This window comes from Schistocerca cancellata, chromosome 2 (genome assembly GCF_023864275.1).
Source record: "Schistocerca cancellata isolate TAMUIC-IGC-003103 chromosome 2, iqSchCanc2.1, whole genome shotgun sequence".
Taxonomy (NCBI): Eukaryota; Metazoa; Arthropoda; class Insecta; order Orthoptera; family Acrididae; genus Schistocerca; species Schistocerca cancellata.
This window is the reverse complement of record NC_064627.1, coordinates 1074922358-1074947305: the sequence shown is the minus strand read 5'-3', so window position 1 is coordinate 1074947305 and position 24948 is coordinate 1074922358. Positions and strand designations below refer to the sequence as shown.

The window sequence follows — 24948 nt, the reverse complement described above, 5'->3', positions numbered from 1 at the left end:
AGCATGGAGGGGTGTGAAACAGCGAAATCATCTATCCTTTCTTCAGCAAGCAAGACAACACGACCGCCAAGCAGCAGTGCCACAGTATCGAGTTGTGTATCTGAGCAACGTGGTGCTAAAGAAGAGTTAATTCAAAAAGTTTAAGAAGTTTTGGAAAGGATCATATTCAATCTTGGAGGTGTTGTTGTCAGTCACTCTCAAGGTCCAATGGCCCTTTCGTTCGATTGTTGTTCATGTCAATCATGTAAAGCCATTTCTGGGTAGATTTCCTGTAGCATCGCAAGACGACGAGGACCGACCGAGCGGCAGACCTGCTGTTGTCAAAACCAGGAAGCGAGGATCGCGAGGTCGCAGTCCAGACTTCAAGGCCAAGGCATCGTCACATTCCAAGCGATCCTGTCGCAGACACCCCTACAATCTGTGTTAACGTGTGTAGTGTGTGAGAGTGCAATGCTTGTGTTTATTTCAGCCATGTGCTTATGTGAATGTGTTGTGAAAATTTAGTATTGAAGCTATTACACGAGTGAAGAAGCGAATCTAAACCTTTTATTCCACAGGTTACCACAAGCAACTCATTCATTTTATGTTCATTGTTAACTTTAGTATTTAGAACTGATTAAACATGTTCATTTTTATTCTAATGTTTGCTGTTGTTGTTGTTGTTGTTGTTGTGGTCTTCATTCCTGAGACTGGTTTGATGCAGCTCTCCATGCTACTCTATCCTGTGCAAGTTTCTTCATCTGCCAGTACCTACTGCAACCTACATCCTTCTGAATCTGCTTAGCGTATACATCTCTTGGTCTCCCTCTACGATTTTTACCCTCCACACTGCCCTCTACTACTATATTGATGATCTCTTGATGCCTCAGAACATGTGCTACCAGCAGGTCCCTTATTCTTGTCAAGTTGTACCACAAACTCCTCTTCTCCCCAATTTTATTCAATACCTCCTCATTCGTTATGTGATCTATCCATCTAATATTCAGTATTCTTCTGTAGCACCACGTTTCGAAAGCTTCTAGTCTCTTCTTGTCCAAACTATTTATCGTCCATGTTTCACTTCCATACATGGCTACACTCCATACAAATACTTTCAGAAACGACTTCCTGACACTTAAATCTATACTCGATGTTAACAAATTTCTCTTCTTCAGAAACGCTTTCCTCGCCATTGCCAGTCTACATTTTATATCCTCTCTACTTCGACCATCCTCTGTTATTTTGCTCCCCAAATAGCAAAACTCCTTTACTACTTTAAGTGTCTCACTTCCTAACCTAATTCCCTCAGCATCACCCGACTTAATTCGACTACATTCCATTATCCTCATTTTGCTTTTGTTGATGTTCATCTTATATCCTCCTTTCAAGACACTGTCCATTCTGTTCAACTGCTCTTCCAAGTCCTTTGCTGCCTCTGACAGAATTAAAATATCATCGGCAAACCTCAAAGTTTTTGTTTCTTCTCCATGGATTTTAATACCTACTCCGAATTTTTCTTTTGTTTCCTTCACTGCTTGCTCAATATACAGATTGAACAACATTGGGGAGAGGCTACAACCCTGTCTCACTCCCTTCTCAACGACTGCTTCCCTTTCATATCCCTCGACCCTTATAACTGTCATCTGGTTTCTGTACAAATTGTAAATAACCTTTCGCTCCCTGTATTTCACCCCTACCACCTTTAGAATTTGAAAGAGAGTATTCCAGTCAACATTGTCAAAAGCTTTCTCTAAGTCTACAAATGCTAGAAACGTAGGTTTGCCTTTCCTTAATCTACCTTCTAAGGTAAGTCATATGGTCAGTATTGCTTCACGTATTCCGATATTTCTATGGAATCCAAACTGATCTTCCCCGAGGTTGGCTTCTACTAGTTTTTCCATTCGTCTGTAAAGAATTCGCGTTAGTATTTTGCAGCCATGACGTATTAAACTGATAGTTTGGTAATTTTCGCATCTGACAACACCTGCTTTCTTTGGTTTGGAATTATTATATTCTTCTTGAAGTCTAAGGGTATTTCACCTGTCTCATACATCTTGCTCACCAGATGGTAGAGTTTTGTCAGGGCTGGCTCTCCTAAGGGTATCAGTAGTTCTAATGGAATGTTGTCTACTCCTGGGGACTTGTTTTGACTCAGGTCTTTCAGTGCTCTGTCAAACTCTTCACGCAGTATCATATCTCCCATTTCTACGTCCTCTTCAATTTCCATAATATTGCCCTCAAGTACATCTCCCTCGTATAGACCCTCTATATACCCCCATCTTTCTGCCTTCCCTTCTTTGCTTGGAACTGGGTTTCCATCTGAGCTCTTGATATTCATACAAGTGGTTCTCTTTTCTCCAAAGGTCTCTTTAATTTTCCTGTAGGCAGTATCTATCTTTCCCCTAGTGAGATATGCCTCTGTTATGATAGCGTATTCTACCGATGCTGTAGTAATAGTACCACAGAGTACAGGTGTTTTGTTTCAACTACGATCGGACATGGTAGTTTCAACAAGTAATGCAAAACTTGTACTCAAGTGGAATCTGAGCGAAATCCAGCAACAGTTCAATTCTGTAAAGAAGCAAATTGATCTAATTCGTTCTGTTAAGGGTAATGATACAATTTTGGGAATGGGTACATCTTGGTATAATAACTGGAACACAGCCAAAATGCAGGTAGGGTCTACTTTTGCTAGTTGTGAGACAAGAGATGTACTGTTTTTTAAAGCTTTTGCCACACAAAACTTTAATTAGGCGTAAATGTCCCTGGCTTGATTTTGAAGTGAGTATCCTTCATACTGTATTTGGTATTTTAACTAATCAAGATCTACTGGAAGTTAAAGGCAAAATATAAGCTCTTGAACAACAGTCCAGTATAAGTTCAAGTATTCTTCTAATGAAATTATCACATTAACGAATATGCAAAAAACCATTACTAACCACACAGTTTTCATTGAACAGATTGTAAAGCAATTTATCTCACATTTCCACGTAATTCATAATGAAATAAACACAAATATCCAAGAACTTTTCCAAGGATTAAATGCTGTGAGTGCACTCTTAGATTTAAACACTCTTTTGTTAAAGATTACTGATAGTTTATCAAATGCTAGAATTGATGCCCTTAACTTAATTCTCGTCTTAGAAAGTTGTTCAAATGATTGTTTGAGCAGTGTACTACTACATCCAGAACACTTTTTACAGATCCTACTATCAATTGAACGAAAGCTAGATGCAACATATACAATGATTTACCCCGTTAACTCTTACAATTTTTTACTACAAGTTAATCACTACACACTATTTAATGACTGAAGATGAATTAACTGTTATTGTTTCTATACCCACTGCTAGATCAAATCATAATTTGGAAATGTATTAGATTTATACTTACCCTGTGAAATGGAGACAGGCAGGTATTCATGTGAAGTACATACTAAATGATTATCTAATGATTAGCAAGGATCAAAGATATTTTGTGTCCCTAAATGAAAACGATTTGCGTATGTGTAAATATAGTCATAAGTTAATTTGCCCTGAATCAGCAGTACTCTTAGACAGTAGAGTGTACAGCTGTGAGAAAGAATTGTTTATGAATCATCCCCCAAGAGATGATTGCCCTAGAATTTTAATGCATCTTTATCATCCATTTCTTAAACGATGTTCTGAAGGTATAATTTTGTCATTTAACTCCACCCTAGATGTCACATTTACACATAAAAATTATGATACCCCTGAGCTACTCTTTACACTCAGATTGAATGATAGTGGATTTATCTTGAATGCCACACATTGTGATTTATCATGTGAACTATTTGATATGCCTAGTGTATTGCCAACTACAATTCATGCAACTGGATATTTGCCATTAATGAGTTTGTTATCTGTTTATTACAATGATTCATACATATTAACATATGGAAAGCATTCCTTTACCAAGTTTTTCTGAAGACAGTGATTTAGTTAAGGATATCCATGAAAATGTAATTTCTTCCAATAATGAGTTGTACTTCATTGAAGTAGCAAATAGAATTAAGTCCTTCGATTCATCCAGTGATGTTAGTGCATACTTGATTGTCAGTATTGTGCTTTTAGTGCTTTTATTAATTTGTGTTTTGTCAACAGCATTTGTCATAAATGAAATTGTCATCCTGAAAGCTAGCTTCTCTGTACCGAACGTTACTGTGTCTGCAAATGAAATACAGTAGAGCGTCGATTATCCGACGTAATTGGGGGACATGGGTGTTCGGAAAACTGGTTTGTTCGGATAATCGAACTGTACATGTTTATTTGCCAAAAATAAGTACTGTACAGTAAATTTATTCATAAAAACTGGCACCTCTTTTAGTATTACAAAGTAACATACAAAGGCAACTTCAGTTAGAATATATAGTATGTGGCACAGTTTATTAAACAAAAATATATACATATTACATACGCACTTTGCATGAACAATACACACAGTATAGAAAGTTAAAATTGGATAAAGTGGTTGCAGATTCACCTTCTTCTAACCTTTTAATAATCTCGTACTTGTCCCTCATAGAAGGGACAACACATTTACGTTTAAGCATTTTGTATCGTCAAGTTCACTTCTTCATGCAGCAGCACACAAGTGGTCGCAACAGAGAACAGAAGGTGACTGTTTGAACCGTGAAACTCTTCTTGGGGGCGCGCAATCCTTCAAACTGCGCGGAGCGGCACGCCTCAACTCTAAGCTGGCGCAGCTGTTGCTGTGAACAGCTTTGATCCTGCCGCTACTTCTATTGCCAGTGCCGAGCCGACAGAAGTGTGCTGATTGTTGAAACACAGCGACTGGCGGCTTGGCCGGTCAGCAGCGCCTTGTGAAGGTCCCATTAGAAGCAATGTTCCGCCAGCGGTGGCCCAGTCCTGCGACTACTGTGGGAAACTTGGTTTGGGAGTGAGGGGGATGATGGGCGGTATGGTGGGAGAGTAACAGGTGCGAGGGAGTACACGGTTCGGTTAAGCGGTCGTTGGGTTGACCGACGTTCGGATAATCGCCGCTCTACTGTACATCTTGCAATACCTTATGATGCCACAAATGGCAAAATAGTTTTATAACGACCAGGAGGTCGTTTTGAGCCACCTATGGTTGCTCTTTTTCTTTGGGGAGAGTGATGTAAGGGTCTACGGGTTTTTACATAGCCGTACAGTACGTAACACGCGCTCGCCAGCCGACCTATCTTGGAATGCTGACAATCTGCTTGGTCAGCAGACGTGCGTCCAGCTGCCCACGTCTGTAGTGCGCCACAGGAGAGTAAGCCACTGGCCGCCATCCGCAGCGCGCCATGTAACTAGCGTGGCTTCGGGCGTGAATATGTCTCTTTTCTTAGCTCACCATGGAGCCTTTCGATACGACTCTAACTAACCGGTGTTGGTATGTCAGACACAGTGATGATGGGTTTGTGTAACGTGAATGTTTCATAAGCACGTCAGACACAGTGATGATGGATGTGTGTAGCGTGCATGTTTCATAATCAGCCTTTTGTTAATAAACTGTTTAAACTTACTTCTCGGTGTTCACGTATTTCTGTACCTCAAGGACCTACTGCTTGCAAATCCTGACAAATATCCTGTAATTATCATCCGGGGGCGACAACACGAGCAACCTCCTTTTAATTCAAAATGGTTCAAATGGCTCTGAGCACTATGGGACTTAACATCTATGGTCATCAGTCCCCTAGAACTTAGAACTACTTAAACCTAACTAACCTAAGGACATCACACAACACCCAGTCATCACGAGGCAGAGAAAATCCCTGACCCCGCCGGGAATCGAACCCGGGCGCGGGAAGCGAGAACGCTACCGCACGACCACGAGCTGCGGACTCCTTTTAATTACAACTGCTACTACAGTAGCGGTAATGGTGCTTTATTTCTGAGTGTTAGTATTCAGTATGACAGTAAGACATGTCTTACCTGGCCGCAGTTGGCATTTTGCGTCAACTTTCTAATTATTGTGTGCTTTAATCTGAATATCTGAAAGTTTAAATTTGACGCTTGTAGCAGGTCCATCAATCAACAAAATATAAACTAGTCTGAGTAGTGACCCTGAAATTGTAGCCTTCCATATAAGGTCATGAAATTTTCACTTTAAAGTAATCTTGGGTGGATTATTTTAGCGATACTGGAATGCATTTGTAAATAATTCATAGCTATAAATAAGTTCACATCATTGATTCTTTAATTCCTTTCACAGTCACATTACCATAGAGTGCATTTCTCATAACTATGCTCACAACGATAAGCTGAACCTTTACCATGAAACAATTCTCAAGATTTATTCTGTTAATCAGCTCAATAAGCACTAATCTTGGAGTGAAGATTAAGCAAGATATATCAAAGAAGTGTGGTTCATAAAAGGGGCACTGTGTCTTTTATAATATCTAATAGTCAGTGAGTAGAACCAAAATGATTACCACAATGTCTGAACAACGCACACAAGTGTCTCTGGATCTAACTCGAACAACAATCAAAGATATGGAAACTGCAAAAAAGGATTCAAAATAAAATAATATGTTCCAGCAGGCCAGATTTGGCATTAAATGGTCTGTGTGACTGCACAGCAGACAAGCAGGGATCTCGGTATCACGGCCAGCAGTCCAGGCTCTGCAACGCTGGACAAGCAGCGCCAGTCGGTGACAGGTAGCTCTGGGCAGCAGTGGGCCATGTCGACTGTATACAGCACCCTGGATAATGTTGTCAATGTTGTGGAAGCTGCACAGACTCAGCATGTGATATGCATGCCATGTGTATGCGGACAGCTTGGTGATGGTGCCCAGAGAGTGTGACTGGATGACTCTGGCAGGCACTGCAAACTGGACTTGACCCAGACAGCTAAAGAATGTGTGAATGCGGTGCATTCCAGGCTGCACAGCTGGTGTGCTGCAGCTACCAAGCTTGTTGTGAGGCTTTCTCAGTGGCCTCACAGCATCAAATAGAAACTAAAGTTTTGTGGTCTCCTTTCAGACCGAATGGTGGTGGATCCCTGAATCAGACTCTAATTTTATACAGGCACACCAGTTCTGTGACCTGGTCAAGGGTGGGCAAGGAACGGCATTGAAAAGGAATGATGAATGAAGTAGTTGAATAAAGTAAACTTTGACTGTATTCTTGGTACTCAGGACACATGTCGGTTTGTCAAGGACAGACTGTGATGGCATCCACCAATCCAACTGATAGTGGTATACAGGAACAGGAAGAGGGTGAGAAGATGGCTCACATTCAAACTAGCTGGTGGTCAGTTGAGCAGAAGAGAGATGGAGACAGATGGCAGGCCTGAAAGCTAGATCACAAGATAAAGACTCGACTTTGCTGTGCTCTCCAAGAAACAGCTAGCAACAACCACTCCTACTATTGGCCTTGGCCTCCTATAGACGCATGTGACTGGTTTATTCAGCACAATGTAGTGTGACGGTGGTTTATTCAGCAGAGCACTGGATATATGGGGCGATGCTGGCGCTATGGTTCTCACATGCATGTAAGTCACAGTGGAAACTCACGCTGGTAGCTTGGTCGCAACTTAAAGTATTAATGAACTTCCCCAGTAACCAGCCCTCCCTGTTGGCCGTGCAGTCTAACGCACGGCTTTCCAGATGGGAAGGAGCAACGGTCCCCAGCACGAATTGGCCCGGCGGATTTGTGTTGAGGTCCGGTGAGCCAGCCAGTCTGTGGATGGTTTTTAGGCGGTTTTCCATCTGCCTCGGCAAATGCGTGCTGGTTCCCCCTATTCCGCCTCAGCTACATTATGTCAGCGATTCCTGCGCAAACAAGTTCTCCACGTACGCCTACATCACCATTACTCTACCACGCAAACATAGAGGTTACACTCATCTGGTGTGAGACGTTCCCTGGGGGTACTAGGGGACGAACCGCACAATAACCCTGGGTTCAGTGTGAGGCGGCGGAGGGGTGAAGTGGACTGCGGTAGTCGTTGTGGGGCTGTGGACCACTGCAGCTGCAGTGGGGACAGAGCATCTCCGTCGTTTCTAGGTCCCTGGTTGACATAACATAACATAACCCCAGTAACCAAGGCGTCTTATACAGGTCTTCTTGTAGGCACCACAACTAGTCATGGTCCATAAAAGATCTTAGCTCTATACTGATGAAGATATTGCAACAACGATATATAACAAAGTCTGCTCTCGGTAGTTGTTTACCACTAAAGACGCTCATCCTGCTGCTATCACGAGATCAGTTCCAGTTGTTAATGTAAATTTCAGTTAAACTATTAACCCCTTAATGCTGAGTGTAGCTAATTTACATCATATCCATGCCGTTCTAATAAATGTAATGTTAACTGTTTTTGAATGTCAGTGCCGGTAGATGCTGAGTCTTCATGAAACTACCAATGCTTCTGACAAGTGCTGCATTATCCTCTGTGTTTCAGGTATGATTTATTTTTATCTTTTATCTAGCAATTTATTCAGGCGTTAAGGGGTTAAGCTTTTATCAAATGCAGAGAGCTACTCATACTCGCTGGCCGGTGTGGCCGAGCGGTTCTAGGCGCTTCAGTCTGGAACCGCGTGACCGCTATGGTCGCAGGTTCGAATCCTGCCTCGGGCATGGATGTGTGTAATGTCCTTAGGTTAGTTAGGTTTAAGTAGTTCGAAGTTCTAGGGGACTGATAATCTCAGACGTTAAGTCCCATAGTGCTCAGAGCCATTTGAACCATTCTTTTTAGTCACACTCACAAAAGAAATTTACATATCAGCGACAATCATCAGGCTTCTAGGTGGTCAAGGAGAACTTTGGGTCACTAACTATCGCGAGCAGCCACAATTCATCCCTAAAGGTTTGTGAATTGGAACAGCTGAACCAGTGCGCGGAATGGGCAGCTCAGTGTCATCCATGAAAATCGTGCTTCACTACCGCTATATACAACATGGTGGAAGAAGCTAGTATTGAACTGCCAACAGGATTTGACCTGACCGAGAAACAAGGTCAGTGAGTATTGGCTGTTCTGCTCCAATTTTCGGATGCTATCAAATCCGGAATACAGAAAAGGCAGAGTAAGCAGCTGATGGTAAAACACTGTATCAGAACTGTGAATTATCTACCAATTAGCTATCACTCATACAGGGTGCTACAACACATAATTCGCTGTTAACCTCAGCAGTGAGCGCCTGTAAGCTCCTCCTCCAACACACAATTCATTAGGAAGTGAAGAAGGTTGTGCAAGATGACATTACCGAACATTCAGAGGGTCCTTGGTCCTCTTCCCTCTTCCCTGCAAAGAAGAAGGATCACACATTGCGTTTTTGCGTCAATTAGCAAAGACTGAACAAACTCACAAAATAAGATGTTTACTTATTTTCGTGCATTAAGGACACACTATACTGCTTGAAAAGAGAAAATTATTCTCAGCTATGAAACAGCAGATAGACTACTGGCAAGTAGGTTTTGATGAGGGAAAATACAGTGTTCACAACTCCCAATGGCCTCTTTGAGTTCATTATTATTCCGTGTGGGGTCCAGTCACACTTGACTGTGTGATGCACAGTCTGTTTTGGCATTTTTTCTAAGACAACTGAAAAACATCCAAGACACCTGACAACCACCTTCAAGTGATTTCAGAGCGCAGATCTCTGCCTGATTCCAAAGAAGTTCTTCTTCGTCGTCCAAGAAATAAAGACCTTGGGACACCTAATGAATGGTGATAGAGTCCATTCCGATTGAGAGAAAATAACAGCAGTCACTGATTTTCCTATTCATAGACACATTCACGATGTGGGAAGTTTCCCTGCAATGTTTTCGTACTACCAAAGATTCATAAAGGACTTCTGTAAAAAGGAAAGTCGCTTGCAAGAACTACTGCAGCAAGACAACAAATATTCCTGGAACAACTGTACAAGAAAGATCTTCCCTTGTCCTTAAGAAGCCGCTGACACCTTCTCCATCACTAGAGTTGCACTGTAAAAATGACGAGACACAACTTCACAGTTCTAGTACAAATACACCAGAATTTGCTGAAAATGTGATAACTTATGCTTCCGGTGTACTCTCCAAGTCCAAGATGAACCACTTTACAACCATTTTTAGGTTAGGCTTTACCGTGACTGTTACTGACATTAAATGAAACAACAAGTTCACTGTTACCAGTCACCGTTTTGTTTATTTCCACGACGCGTTTCGAAGGTTTAAACCTCCATCATCGGGTGGATTTACATTAGTAAGTATTACATTTGTGTGTGTGTTGTGTTACGATTTTTGGAGGAACTTGTGGCACTGCCTTAGTGATCACAGGTTCCTTTTGCTGTCGTAACACATCACATGTATACTGCCACATTTGTAAACAAATATGGCGTCTGGAATCAGCTGGGTGCAAGGTTCGAACCTTGGAGGATGCTAAGTTCACCGGACTTGGATACGATGTGACGTCATTATGACGTATACACGCTACATCGAAAATGATAGAAACCGTATATCGACTATTCAACTTTCGTGAACTTTCGAGAGGTTGTGACAGGGTAGCGTTGTGCTCTGCGCCATTCGTTTAGATGTGTTTTGCGTTCCTTGCGTTTAAATCGTGTATTGTACTGTGTTTCTGTCCTGTGCGTTGTTTTTCGTTTGCTCGTCCCTAATTATGTGTTCAGCATTGGAAAGACTAATGAGAGAAAAGCTGAAAGAGTTCAGCATCGATGACGACGGGCAATTGCGTAGTTATTGTGAATCTCAAGCAGAAATTTATGTACTTCTGACCCAGCTGAAATGCGTCGGTTATTCGTACTTGGTGAGAAGAAGCACTCAGCAGCCAAAATCTTTAGATGCGTCAAGACACTAACCTTTGGTTAAGATTACATTGAGAAATCCACTTCCCCTCGTATTTCATCTCCTATCGACGATTTTTCTTCAACACTGCCTCATATTTTTCTTTTTAAGTTCGAAATTCAATCATTCTACACACCAGTCATTACTGGACACTAAGGTACCTGTCTCTGCGGTCCGAGTGTAAAATTACTTGGAATTATGGTTGATAAAAGACTATCTTGGGATGGACATATAAATTACTTAGCTAACAAACTTGCACGAGTTCTCTTTCAGCTATATAAATTAAGAAAAGAAAGTCAGCAAGAGTATGCTGCTACAATCTAATATGTACTGACAAGACCAATTGTATGAAACCATACTAAAATATTGATAATAAATAAATATTATTGTCGGCGTAAGCGTTCAACACAACAATCACACAATCTAATCTGGTCGGGACATAAGAAGACTTCACTTTTTTACGAAACGTGTTGTCCGTGGCGTTTTCAATATTTCTATTAATATCCAGCTCTTTTACTTTCATTTTGGCGAAATACATATACACTGCAACACTGAGCTGTTATCAGAATCGCACGTGTCAAAACAAACCACTAGCTGACGACAGTTTAGAATCTCGAACGTTCGTAAAAGTCGATAGGTGTGTTAATCGACTTAAGTGTATATACGTCTAATGACGTCACATCATATCCTCGAACCTTGCACCCAGCTGATTCCAGACGCCATATTTGTTTACAAGTGTGGCAGTATACATGTGATGTGTTACGACAGCAAAAGGAACCTGTGATCACTGAAGGCAGTGCCACAAGTTCCTCCAAAAATCGTAACACAACACACACACAAATGTAATACTTACTAATGTAAATCCATCCGATGATGGAGGTTTAAACTTCGAAACGCGTCGTGGAAATAAATAAAACGGTGACTGGTAACAGTGAACTTGTTGTTTCATTTAATACTTTACAACCAAGAAAGAATGGCTTGCAGTTGTTTGAACCATCAACAAGCTCCAGCCAAATTTATTTGGCAAACCACTCACAGCTGTGACAAATCTTCATTCTGTATGCTGGATAACTACACTGAAGGATCAGTCAGCACTGAGGCTTCTGGGGTGCAGCATCACAGTGGTACACAAAAGCAGGCGCAAACGTAAGGACGTCAACTGCCTTTCAAGGAATTCTTTGGTGGAACACAGTGACATGGATGAAATGTCAGTCATCGCTGTATTAAACGACTTTGCTGGTGAACAGAGGAAAGATCCAGCACTGCTGAACACCTTTGAAGCCTAGAAGAAGGAGGAACCGACCAAGAGAGAGTTACAATTACGAAACAGGACATTGTGTAAGAAGAACTACGAGCCAATGGGGCGAAAATGATTGTTCGTTATCCCATTTCATCTGCAGCCAGTTATATGGAGTATTTCCATGACACTTCAACATCTAGTCAACTGGGATTCGTGAAGATTCTAGACAGAATCAGACACAGGTACCATTGGTTAGGCCTCCACCAAACCATTGGATACTATTCAAGGCACTGTAGGAGTGTCAGCGACAGAAACACATGACACAGTCACCTCTGAGGCATCTGCTACCAGTCCTGTCGAGGGCAGCACCATTCCCCTGAATCGAAATCTATCTCTTGGAGATGTTCCCAAAATCGACAAAGGCGAGTCGATAGATAATAGTCTGCACTGACTTCCACATCCACTCTGCTGTCAACAAAGCTGTGCTAACTGCCAAAACTGCAGAATTTGCAAAGCTCCTGGCAGAAGACATCACTTTGAAGCATCGAGCACCTTTTATGATGACCTCTGAGCATTGAAATGTTTTCCAGTTGAGGCTAGCGTCAGAGGTAATTCACGTTGCTACCTCATCCACAGGATGTTAACTATCTTCCATCCACAGACGAATTGCCTCACAGAATGCAGCCAAACCAATCGAGGAAGCGCAGCTTAGTCCCATCGGCGAAGAATCGTTTTCCTTTACATTTACAAACAGGATACTTGAGGAAGCTGCTATCGAAATGCCAATAGGATCTTGGCTGACCAAGGAACAACGTCTGCATCAATTTTCGGATGCTTCCAATTCGGAATGGAGAAAAGGCAGACTGTGTGGCCCAGGATAAAACACTGCATCGATACTGGGGATCATCCACCAATTAGCCAACGCTCATACAGAGTGTCGGCGGTTGAACGACCGATAATTCGAGCGGAAGTGGGAAGTTTCTGCATGATGACAAAATTGAACCTTCTGAGGGTTCTTTGTCCTCTCCTGTGGTGGCACATTGCATTTCTGAGTCGACTGCAGATGACAGAACAAAATAACAAAAAAGATTGTTCCAATTGTCGCACATTGGTGACACACTAGACTGCTTGAAAAGAGGAAAGTATTTCTTGGCTATGTACATGCAAACAGGCTACAAGCAAATCAAGGTTAATGAGATTGACTAAGAAAAGACTGCCTTCATAACTGTAACAATGTTGACACTACGATTTCTTTCGGAAAGCATTTGCCTAGCTCGAGTGTGGAATAGATGTTATCTCCGCAGAACCAGAGAGTGTACAGCTGGTGGGAAAGACAGTGGGGCTGTTGCTGATTGACAGTCACCCAGGGAAGGTGCCGGCCTGTGGTGATTATGGAGCTGCAAGTGGTATCGATAATGTGATCAGTAGAGTGGAGATCTGAATGGTCATCTACCATAAGGTATCTCTTTACAGTTCATGAAGGTTGTAGCAAGTCACACTAACGTCTGTGTGCCGAGATGCAGCGTGGTTATAAAAACAGCTGCCTTCTGAGAACATTCAGAGCAGTCCGTTGTTCTGTTTGAAAGTATGAACAAGGAAGGTGAGCTGCTAAACTGACTTATAAGCAGCAGTTGTGGGGACACTATTCAGCTCCCAGACTTGGCAAGGTTAATGTTGTCTCTAATGAGCTAATGAAATGCTCAGTTTTTGAAAAGATGGTTGTAGCATATGCTGTCTTAGCTGAGCCAGGAAGTGCTAAAGGTCAACTGACACAAAGACTAACTGGTAAAAATCATTTTATTTTGACTGCTAAGGAATTGTTCAATTTAAAAATAAAAACGATTTCAGGGTTGACGGTTTTCCTGATCCAGGTAATGGCAGACACTGGAAAGAAATTAACTTCCAATTTATTTTATTTTGGTATTAAATTTCAAAAAGTGTGAATACATCTTATATTTATGTGTATCTAGCAAAATTTAGCTGTCAAACAAATCGATCGAACTTTAATTGTACGTTTTTCGCCACAATCGAGCCGCAACTTCAGTGAAAATGTCCAGTAGCGTCACATAACACTTGACAGAGTCTGCGAGTTCAAAGTTATGTTTGGACTATGTAACACTCCTTCGACCTTCGAACGAATTATAGATAACCTGCTTTGACACCTTAAATACATGATAATTCTTTGTTACCTGGATGACATTGTCGTTTTCGTAAAGACATTTGAAGAACATCTAAGATGCCTGACAACAATGCTAAAATGTGTCCAGACCATAGGCCTCTGCCTGAATCTGAAAAAGTGCCTCTTCATCGCCCAAGAAATAAAAATCTTGGGGTACCTAGTTAATAGCGACGGAGTCCATCTTTATCCAGAGAAAATAATAGGGTTCATAGACTTGTCCAGGCCCTCAGCACTTTCGTGATAGGAGAAGTTTTCTCGGATTGTGCTCAAACTACTCACAAAGGACTTCTGAACCAAGAATTACTGCAGCGGGACTACAAACATCTTTACTTGTTCTTAAGGAGATACTAACGTGTTATCCAATTCTAGCATTGTATGATGAGACTGTTGAGACAGCCCTTCACATTGACACAAGTGGTTATGGCATAGGGACAGTTCTAGAACAACATCAGGAAGATGCTGAAATGGTAATAGATTATGCCACCAGACTACTCTCCAAATCTGAGTGAACTGCTCTAAAACTGAGAAAGAATACCTTCCAGCTGTTTGGGCCATAAAACAAGTTCTGGCCATGTTTATTTGGCAAACTATTCTCTGTTGCGAACGGTGGCTGACTAACCTCGAGCGTCCATTGGGTTGATCGATAAGATAGCACTGAGATTTCGGAAGCATCACATCACAGTGAAATACAAAAGTGGTCGCAAACACAAAGATGCCAATTGCCTTTCAAGGAATCTTTTGGCGGAACACAACAACGAAAATGAAAAGTCAATCATCACTGGATTAAATGAGATTGCTGCTGAACAGAGGAAAGATCCAGTACTGCTGAAAGCCGTAGAAGCTTTGAAGAAGGAAGAACATTTAAATGGACTATTGTAAAAGAAGAACTGTATTTCAGTAGGGTGGAAATGGTGTTTTTTATCCCAAATCATCTGCGACCAGTTTTCTTGAAGTTTTTCCACGTCGCTCCAACATCTAGTCACCTCGGATTCGTGAAGGCTGTACACAGAATCAGATGTAGATATCACTGGCCAAGGTTCCAGAGATTCCTTAGACACTGTGTGAGCACTGTAAGGAACGCCAGTCACGGAAGTAAGTGCCACAATTACTTCTGGGGCATGTGATATCACAGGGTGCAAGATACGTGTCATCCACAGACAAATGATTCACAGAACCCTTTAACAAGACGTTGGTGGATATGTTCTCGATATATACTGCTGTAGAGAAGAAAGACTGGTAAACAATACAGCCCTTCATGACGTTCACATATAACAGCGAAGCAAGACGTTACATACTTCAAACCACTTTTTCTGTGTTACAGTCGTAAGCCCAAAATGACAACACTGTTCTCATTGCAACTGGGCAATACTTGTGATGGCTACGTGAAACACCCCATCTACAGGATTAAAGAATCGGAACAGCTAGCTCGCATATGGTCCTTGGACACCCAGGAGAAGGACAGAGAGCACTATGATGCCAAGCACCAGCAAGTGAGGTAGAGCCCAAGAAATTGGAATGGATCTTTACACCTGAGCACAGAGTGCGACTGTTGGTAAAGTTGAAACTATTGGTAAAGTTACTAATACACTACTTTGGGTTGTATCCTACCCTTTGTCACTTATCAGACGCCACATACGAAGTCGAGTATTATCACTCTTCATCAAGAAGTCATCCGTGTACTCCATATGAAGCCTTACTACAATCCTGAGGCGCAGATCGACGACGGCAACTTTGCACACAAGGAAACTGAAGGCCTACCCGATGATTGCAAAGCTTTCATGGAAGATGCTACCTTTAACGCTCATTGTAGTGAAGAGGATGTGGCAATAAGAACCGTATATGAGGATTCTCCAGTGCTGCCATACAGAAGGCCATTGACAAAATCTAGATCTGGAATTCTGTAGTCGGCTCCAAAGAGACCTTCTGAAACAGCTGGTCGTTGTTCTTCGGGAGAGAGAGTAATGCTGCGAACTGTACTACAGCTCATGTGGAGAAGCAGTTGGCGTCGCGGCTGTCGTGCTGCGGGTCGCCGGTTCATATCCGATGGCCATCAAGTATTCGTTATTTAGTATTTATCATTTCTAGAAGATTGTCGAAAATCCTTATTTATGCATATTCTGGAATATTCGATATTTGTATATAAATAACAGGACACTCTGTCCATGAAGCATTCTGTTCTGTCTGTACTTTGGTGTCCGTAATAAAAGTGCTTTGAGAGTTAGGCTTGTACTTCATTAACAACCCTTCTTTCGGATTTGGACTTCATTGTGGTTACAACGAGACAGTATTAAAAAGCATGGGCGAAATGCTACACCACCTGTTAGTGAAGAAAAGTATTCAGTTCTCAGTTTAAATCCAACGTAATTGTCGTATTTTTTTTTAAAGCTTTGTTACGACGTTTAGGTATTAAGTGGAGTGGGTACTTCTTTTTCCTTCATTATGCGAAACAGTTTTTCTTTGCCAACTTTATCAAAGGTCTTTCCCAAGCCAAAAAATGTTCGATTAGCACTGAAAGAAAATAACAATGCTTAGCAACAAAAATTTCGAATTTACATTTTTACAGCATTTTTTGAAACTAATAATACTCTCGAACTACCATCATTATATCGATACTGACAACACTAATTATCGTGGCCTTTAAACTATCGATAAACAAAGGTCAATCGAACGTAGTGCATTTAAAATATCGACCTTATATAAATATCGGTAGCGTTTGATAGGTGGAGGAGGAGGAGGAGAAGTTGTTATGAATAACGAAGTGGCGTTGTGCGGTTGTAAATCCGCAGGTCACAGTAGCGGCAAGTGATGCCGGAACGATAATACGGATCTGAGTAGAGTGCATGACCGGCGCTACATGACACGACGAATATCATGTTTATGCTATGTTGCGTTGCCGCACTTAGGCTACATGTCACTTTGTGGGTCATCTGTTGAATATCATCAAAATGCCCCTACCAAAAATACTAAAAAAGGCATCAAGCTACATATTGGGCACACAGACGGGGACTCCTCATCAGCCTTTCAACGACGGGGAAGTTGTTTTTTGTACGTAAAATTGCTGTATCTAATGTCTATTGTTTTTAAAGTTACTTAAGAATGTTCTCTTCTATTTCCTTTCCTAAATGAAACTCCTATTTTTATACGGAAACCGTCAAGAAATTTGCGTTGTGACAACTACTTGAGATAACAGCTGTTCCTATCCTTAGAATGATAGTTTCCACCTATGTCATTTTAAGAATGCACTGTTGCTTATCTGCCAGAAACAATGACACAGAACGCAGTTCTGTTGATTACAGTTGCAGTTATAGACATTTGTTACCCTAACACGTTTAGCCACCTCTCATATCTTATTGATCATATGTTTGCGAGTCGTAAGTAAGGTAAATATGAAAGTAGATTATTGCAGTTTACTCAAAGTAGTGCCTTTGCTACAGATCATGGTATGTGTGTCTCCTATAGGCATTCTAGCCCCAACTGAAGTAAAACTGATTAATGCTGATGAAACCAACATTGTAGATTTTTACACCAGTTTATTTCTTTTGAAGTATTTTTTTGAGTATGAGTAGTTTATTTGCACAAGGATAACTTTACTGTGGTAAAGGATTGTTCAGCTTAATACAAAGAAAAAAATTTAAGTAATGTTTGTAGACATATGGATGCATATACACTTGTATGTATTAAGTAGAGAATAAGAGGTCACCTTATTCTTTCTTAAAAGGATCATCCTAAGTTATTTGGTATAACCTAAATCCAGATGGCTGGACAGAGCAGCTGCCTCCAGAATCAGAGCCTAGTGATTTAACAAATACACTACCTCATTCAGTTATACATAACTGCAATTCTCTTACATTTTTATACATTCAGAACAAGTTAGATTAATGCCACGTAAAAATAATCATACACTGTTCATTTATGATGAATAAACATATAATTCTGTGCCAGGTGATGGTTTTATTTTATCCATTATGTGTTAAGATGGTTAACCATCACGTGTTCCACCAGCTTGTAGAAGATGCTTAACCATTGAATATGAAACCAACTAACGAACAAGCATTGAAAAGTAGTGGATAAAGTAGAACATCATTATCAGAATTGTGTTTTTTCATACTAATTTACAGTCACAGGTCTCAAAACATAATCCATAATGGATGTTAATTAATTAACATTTTTAGTATCTCCACACTTACCCATGCACACTTGCAAATCACTCGGATCTTGACCAAATTACCACATTACTGTTACATCTTTATGCAGTGTAGATCCTTTTTCATAAACACACACAATGTATGAAATATTTCTCTTGGTATACTAAGATTACACACAGCTTAACACAAGAAGCAGAAGGTTGCTCTACTAGGACATTCTTAGTCTGTAAATTGGATATATCATCTATTTTGCTAATGCGCGACATATATTTGTTTTTATCATGCGTATATGGTTCACCAAATTTGGTCTAATGCCTTTCAAGACTTATAATATTTGCAGTCAAGTATACTAATTAACTCAACCATGCCAGCCACAGCAAAGAAAGTCACTGAAAGCAAACTACTTAAATTGTAATATTATCAACATCTGTCGTGTGATCTTGTGCAGTTTGAAACTAATATCAGTGATTTCAAATGCAAAACAGTTGTTTGGGAGAAACTATATTTTTATCTGAATTTGAGCATTGTCGTAGGCTATGAGTTATTGGTAAATAGTAAGCTCGACATGTAAATGAGGCAAGAATTTTTTCAATGATACCAATTTGTTTTTTTACTGTTTCCAATTATTTTATTGTTGTTGTAGAATTCAATATTATGAAAAAAGATCAGTTTTAAAACCGGTGTCAGTCCTTTGCAACTGGGCAAATGAAAATAAAAAATCCAATATTTTATTGTGCTCAGATAGAACCAGAAGGAAGAAATTGCCTTGAAAATCTTTAAACTGAGATTCAGGCATTCTTGCAATGTACCCTTATTCCCAGGCATGCTAATCTTGCGATGTCCAAGGTCTTTGTTAGATTGGAAGATGATAGTTTGCTTATGAGTTTGGAAAATGCTATTGGAGGCTTCAGTATATCCAAGGAAAAGGCATTCTGAAGCCCTGAGGAACTTGCATCAGTCTGGGATATATGTTCAATTGTCTAAGCTAAGAGAAAAGTACTACCAACAAAACAAAGACATTTACTCTCTTGGAACAAACTTTTAATATGTTACAAATTCTACTAAACTCTGCGATTACACACTGTTAGTAATAATAATAATTCATTCCTGGCACATCATGATCACATGTAAATGTTTGTTTATCTATTCATCCATGGATCATCTTACAGTGACATGGAATTAATCAGCATAATCAAATGTAAATAAATAGCTTGAAGATATATGTACACACAGAATACATGTGTAAGTAGGCTTTCATGAGAATAAGACAGGTGGTCATCAGTTGCCTTGATGGAAGAACCATCCTAGCATTTAGCTGAAATGATTTAGAAAAACACAAATTAGGACAGCCGGGCAGAGCAAGCACTATCCTCCTGAATGTGAGATCAACCTTTGAGATTGTCTTTCAACTACACATATTCTCAGAAAGCAATCTGTAACAGTAAACAAATTCTTTCTACCAGCATGTCTTTACATTTCTTGCTCATTCACACATCATGTTCTGCAAAAACTTAACATGCAGGAGGGCATTGAGAGACGTGGAGTGAGTCATGTTATACATTTAACAGGCTGAATTAGCCTTGGTGGCTGCTTCTGTAAAGTACTATGACAACAACGAATTGTGACTTGCTAATCTACCCCGAAAATTATGATAATTACTTTTAGCTTTCTTCATATAAGTGTATTAGGAAAATAAGAGCTATTTTGAAAAAAATCAATTTTCCCTTCTCTTACGTTACTCATCTGCTGTTTCCATTTAATACTTAAACAAAGCACTTACTTTACACAGTCCGCTATTCACTGCCCACATACCGACAAATTCAAGATCTGTTTAACATTTAGAGTTAGGCAGAATGTACATCCCTGCATGCAAAATTGTTATACATCGTAGAAAGTGTTCTTTTACTTTCTTTTTTTATGTCTGGTGTTTTTCAAGTTTGTGTGTGATGTCTACCTGCACCATGTTACACACTTTGATATCAGAGTGTAAGATTCTGTTACAAAACAGATATCGTTGTAATGAATTACAAGCGCTCTCCAACTCTAAGACAAGCAGTAATTTGTATTCTGTGCACCATTCTGTAATTTCATTCACAACTTCCAAATGATCCATTGTGCTGTACCTACTTCTAAAGGCAGCTTGTTGCTGTGCAAAATTAAAACAAAGTATCTGGGCCTGACTCTTGATTTGGTATGTGGTTTTATCACCTTATATGCAGTCAACTGTTTATAATATTTTCCCCCTATTGATATACCCAACCAGTGCATTAATGTTGTTTTTCTCTAGGGCTTTTGACAAACTGACACAAAATTTTAATGTAATTAGTTCTATTTATCTCTGTTATGTCTTTGGATGATCTGGTACTTCTGAAATTTGCTAACATTCATTGATCTTTTGTGATACTTCAGTTTTTTATTTAGTCAGTTGTGATTTCATTTTTGAAGTAGTCAATTCTTCTGCAGTCTTAATTGTCATAGTCATGTGATCCACATGGAAAGAAGTGAACTCATTCCAGTCATTTCTAATCACAGTGTATAAAATTATTATTGTTTGCAGGTAAGAACAATGTTTGTGTGCATCCACCAGCACTTCTCAGACAGGACTGTGATGTTGTTCATCATCCTGGGTACTTGACTATAACTTGCCAGGTGACGCCAGACAGAACCAGAACAACACTCAGTCTAACATGGATACCAAATACAACACTGAGGAAAAATCCATGGGCTATTGAAAGACAGGAATCTCACATACACCGGTAATTACATGTGTCATAAAATCAATTAATGAAATAAATTATTAAAACACTAAAGATTATTTTACAACTAATGTCTTACCTTTAAATGTGAATACCAACTGCCATCCACTACATGTGGTTCTCCTCAACCCAGTGTGCTACCTTCCTAGATGTTGATCTCCTCCTCTCCTATGGTTCCATCGACACCTCTGTCCACATTATATCCACCAACCACCAAAAGTAACTGCATTTCAACAGCTATCATCCCTTTCACACCAAAAATCCGTTCCATACAGTCTGGCCACCTGGGGACAGAGTATCTGCAGTGACAAAAACCCCCTTGCTCAATATGCTGAAGGTGTCAACAAGGTCTTCACGGACAGGCACTATCTCCCCGACCTACTCTGCAAACAGATCTCCCATGCCATCACCCCTCACACCCCCAGTCCTCCCACCATTCCCAAAAATCAACCACAAGGGAGTGTCCCCTTCATCATCCAATACCACCCTGGACTGGACCAACTGGACCACATCCTTCGCCAGGTCTGTAATTACCTATCGTCATGCCCCAAAATGTGGGACATCCTACTGAGATACTTCCAACAACTCCTAAAGTGGTGTTGCATTGCCCACCCAGCCTCAACATCATCTTAGTACATCCCTATGCCACTCTCAATGCCAACCCCGTGGCACAAGGATCATATCCCTGTGGCAGACCCAGGTGCAAGACCTGCTCACCCACCCAGCACTTTCTATTCCAGTCCTATCACAGGTTTTTCCTACCCCATCAGGGACTGGGCCACCTGTGAACAGCCATGTCATTTACCAGCTCTGCTGCAATCATTTTGCAGCTTTTTATATTGGTATAACTACCAACCAAGATGAATGGCCACTGCCAAACTGTGGCAAAGAGCAAAGTAGACCACCTTGTGGCACAATATGCTGTTGGACATAACATGCTTAATGTCAATGACTGCTTCACTACCCAAACATCTGGATCTTCCCCTCCACCACCACCACCACCACCACCTATACACTACTGTCCCTTCCTAATACCCTTCCAGATCGCTGTCTGCTCCTGCATGATAGTTGCATTCCGGCCTGAGATGCCAGAGTTGACGGTAGTGTGTGTGTGATGTGTGCTTGCTTCTGTGTGTGAATGGTGTATGTCTCTGTTTTACTGGTGAAGGCTGTGACTGAAAGCTTTATGTAAGTGTCTTTTAATTGTACCTGTCTGCAACTTGATGTGTCTTCTAAGTAGCAATATGTCTTTTCTTGTTTTGTTTACATATAGGTTAGTATTGAAAATGAGTTTGGAATGATCATTGGATTGGCCTCACAATATACATCTTTATGTGTTTTCATAAGTCACTTGGAATCAGCTGTGAATTACGTGTACTGTAATGATCAGATGCTTGATAGACCAGTCACGATCATAAGCAATGTCACTCAGACAGAGGTTGACAGGGTTGTGTTCTCAAAACAAGCCGTTGGCACATGAGGTTCTTACTCAGTTATGTGCCACTGACCAGTTGTTAACTGCTTTTGCATTTCTGTTTTAGTTGCTATTCTGATTCCAGGCTAGATGTAAACATCTGCATTTCTTTACAGTGGTGACAATGAGCATGATGGAGGCAGCCTCTCAAGCAGAAGCTCAAATCCTAAAGATGACACAAATGATGAGTATCCGAGTATTAGTCCCATTCCGGAGAACTACAGGAAGAGTTCGGCTGAAAGCATTGAATCTCAGTATAGTGCATCTGACGGAAGCTTGCAGCCGGCAGTTCCGGAAAGTGCTTCTCAGAAATACGATCAGTACAGTAAGAATTTGTCTTCCTCAAACTCGGAGCGAGATAGTTCGCATAACAGTTTAAATATGGAAATTCAGAACTGTGCAAAGGAGGAGAATGTAAACAACATAACTGTACAGCACTGCGAGGAAGCAGTGCCATCAGATAACACGGAAGTGGAGCACACAGTGCGACCGCATTTGCTTCCCTGCGAGAAAGACGGTGACGAATCTCAGGAGAAGGACGCCCAGCCCAGCCCTTCCCTGTCACAGGCTTCCAGCTGCAGCCTGGCGGTGCCCCTCTCCTTCGTGGGCGGAACGTCAGGTATGTTTATCGGTGATGGAATCGGTGGCCATTACAGTAATCAGCTGGTTTGAAGTTCTAGTTTTGTAAATTACTAGCTGACAAACTCAGGAATGTCTGGGTATTCATTTTGCCAATTTTCTATTAGAAACTAAAACAAAAAAATAACTGTGTTTGTAATGTAATATAGAGAAAATTTCATGTGCGTGTATTTGTAAAAATCCCTTTGATATTATGAAACAGTCATACAAAGAAATTCATATAATGTACACTGATCAGCCAGAACATTATGACCACCAACCTCCTATCAATATAAATCCATCCAGGCGATAGCAGTGTCACCTGGCGAGGAATGTCTACTAGTCAGACACACACACATAGTGCATGTGGTATAAGTGAGCGTGCTGTCCAAGTTTTGAATGGGGAAGGTGCGTGATCTATCTGAATTTGACCGATGGCACATTGTGATGGCCTGGAGGTTCGGCACGAGCATTTCGGAAACTGTTCAACTGGTCGGGTGTTCGAGGAGTGCTGTGGTGAGTGTCTTCAACACGTGGTGAAGCCAAGGTGAAACCACGTCCACACCTCATTACACGTGTCAGACACCATAGGCGGGGCAGACTGGTAAAACTGGACAGACAGCGAACTGTGGTGGAACAAACATCAGGTTTTAATACTGGGCAGAGTACAAGTGTGTCTGAACACACAGTTCTCTGAACACTCCTAACCATGGGCCTCCACAGCCGACGATCCATGCATGTGCCAGTGTTAACATGACATCAGCAACTGCATCAGAAATGGGCACGAGACCATTGGCACTGCGTGTTGGCAAAGCATTGCATGGTCTGACAAATCACCTGAAGTGTGTGATGGAGACAAGCTGGTATCAGCTCCATTATGCTCTGGGGAACATAGATGTGGCCATCCATGGGTCCAGGGAGCTCGTGCAAGGCACAATGGTCAAAGAGTATTGCACACTGGTTGCAGACCCTGTATATCCCTTCATGACGATCATGTTTCCCGACAGCAGTCGCATTTTTCAGTAGGATAATACACCATGTCACAAGGCCAGGAAAGTGATGGAGTGGTTCGAGGAACACAGTGACATGTTCCAGTTGATGCGCTGGCCCCCCAACTCATCAAATCTGAACCTGATTGAACACATTTGGGATGTGATTAAACGTGGCGTCAGAAGTCATCCCCCCCCCCCCCCCCCTGCCCCCTCTCCTGGTATTTATGCCAGTTAAGTGATTTGTGTGCAGATGTGATGGCAACTCCCTCCGGTGACATGAAGGCCTCATTGCTTCCATGCCACGACACATCACTACTGTTATCCATGCCATAGGTGGACATACTGGCTGTTAGGTAGGTGGTTATATGTTCTGGTTGATCAGTGTGTAAGTATAGTATCCCGGACAGTTTCTGGATGCTGGGTAGAGCTGCTTCATGTGTCTACAATGTGATTTTGTAAACATCTCTATGGTAGTGCCTCTTCATAGCTATATAGGCAGCTATTGCTTTAGCCTTAGTAGTAAAGAATAAATATATTGAAACTTTGTGCATGATGCACAATTTTTCATGCACCTCAGAGTTTATGATGTATCTATGAAACGTTAGGTGCCATGATATAATTTTGTAGGTGCATTTAGCAGCATATGTTTTATACTGTCTGTGAAATTTATTGCAGCATGGAAGTAATAAATTTAAACATTGCACAGGATGTGGCAGTTTTTCACACATCTCTTTCTTTATGCTGTCATAGCTCCTGAACTGTGACAGATAGGTGG

At 41.1% G+C, this 24948-nt stretch overlaps 1 protein-coding gene across 1 annotated transcript in view; it reads left to right on the top strand.

The window, feature by feature from the left end:
• The first annotated feature begins 16895 nt into the window (after positions 1–16895).
• LOC126163074 (TBC1 domain family member 16) overlaps positions 16896–24948 on the top strand; it is a 100808-nt gene continuing 92755 nt past the window's right edge. The window contains exons 1-3 of the mRNA XM_049919979.1: positions 16896–17233; positions 20891–21089; positions 22680–23182. Coding sequence (XP_049775936.1) covers positions 17134–17233; positions 20891–21089; positions 22680–23182 — 802 coding nt within the window. The 5' untranslated portion in view covers positions 16896–17133. The remainder of the gene's footprint in view (positions 17234–20890; positions 21090–22679; positions 23183–24948) is intronic.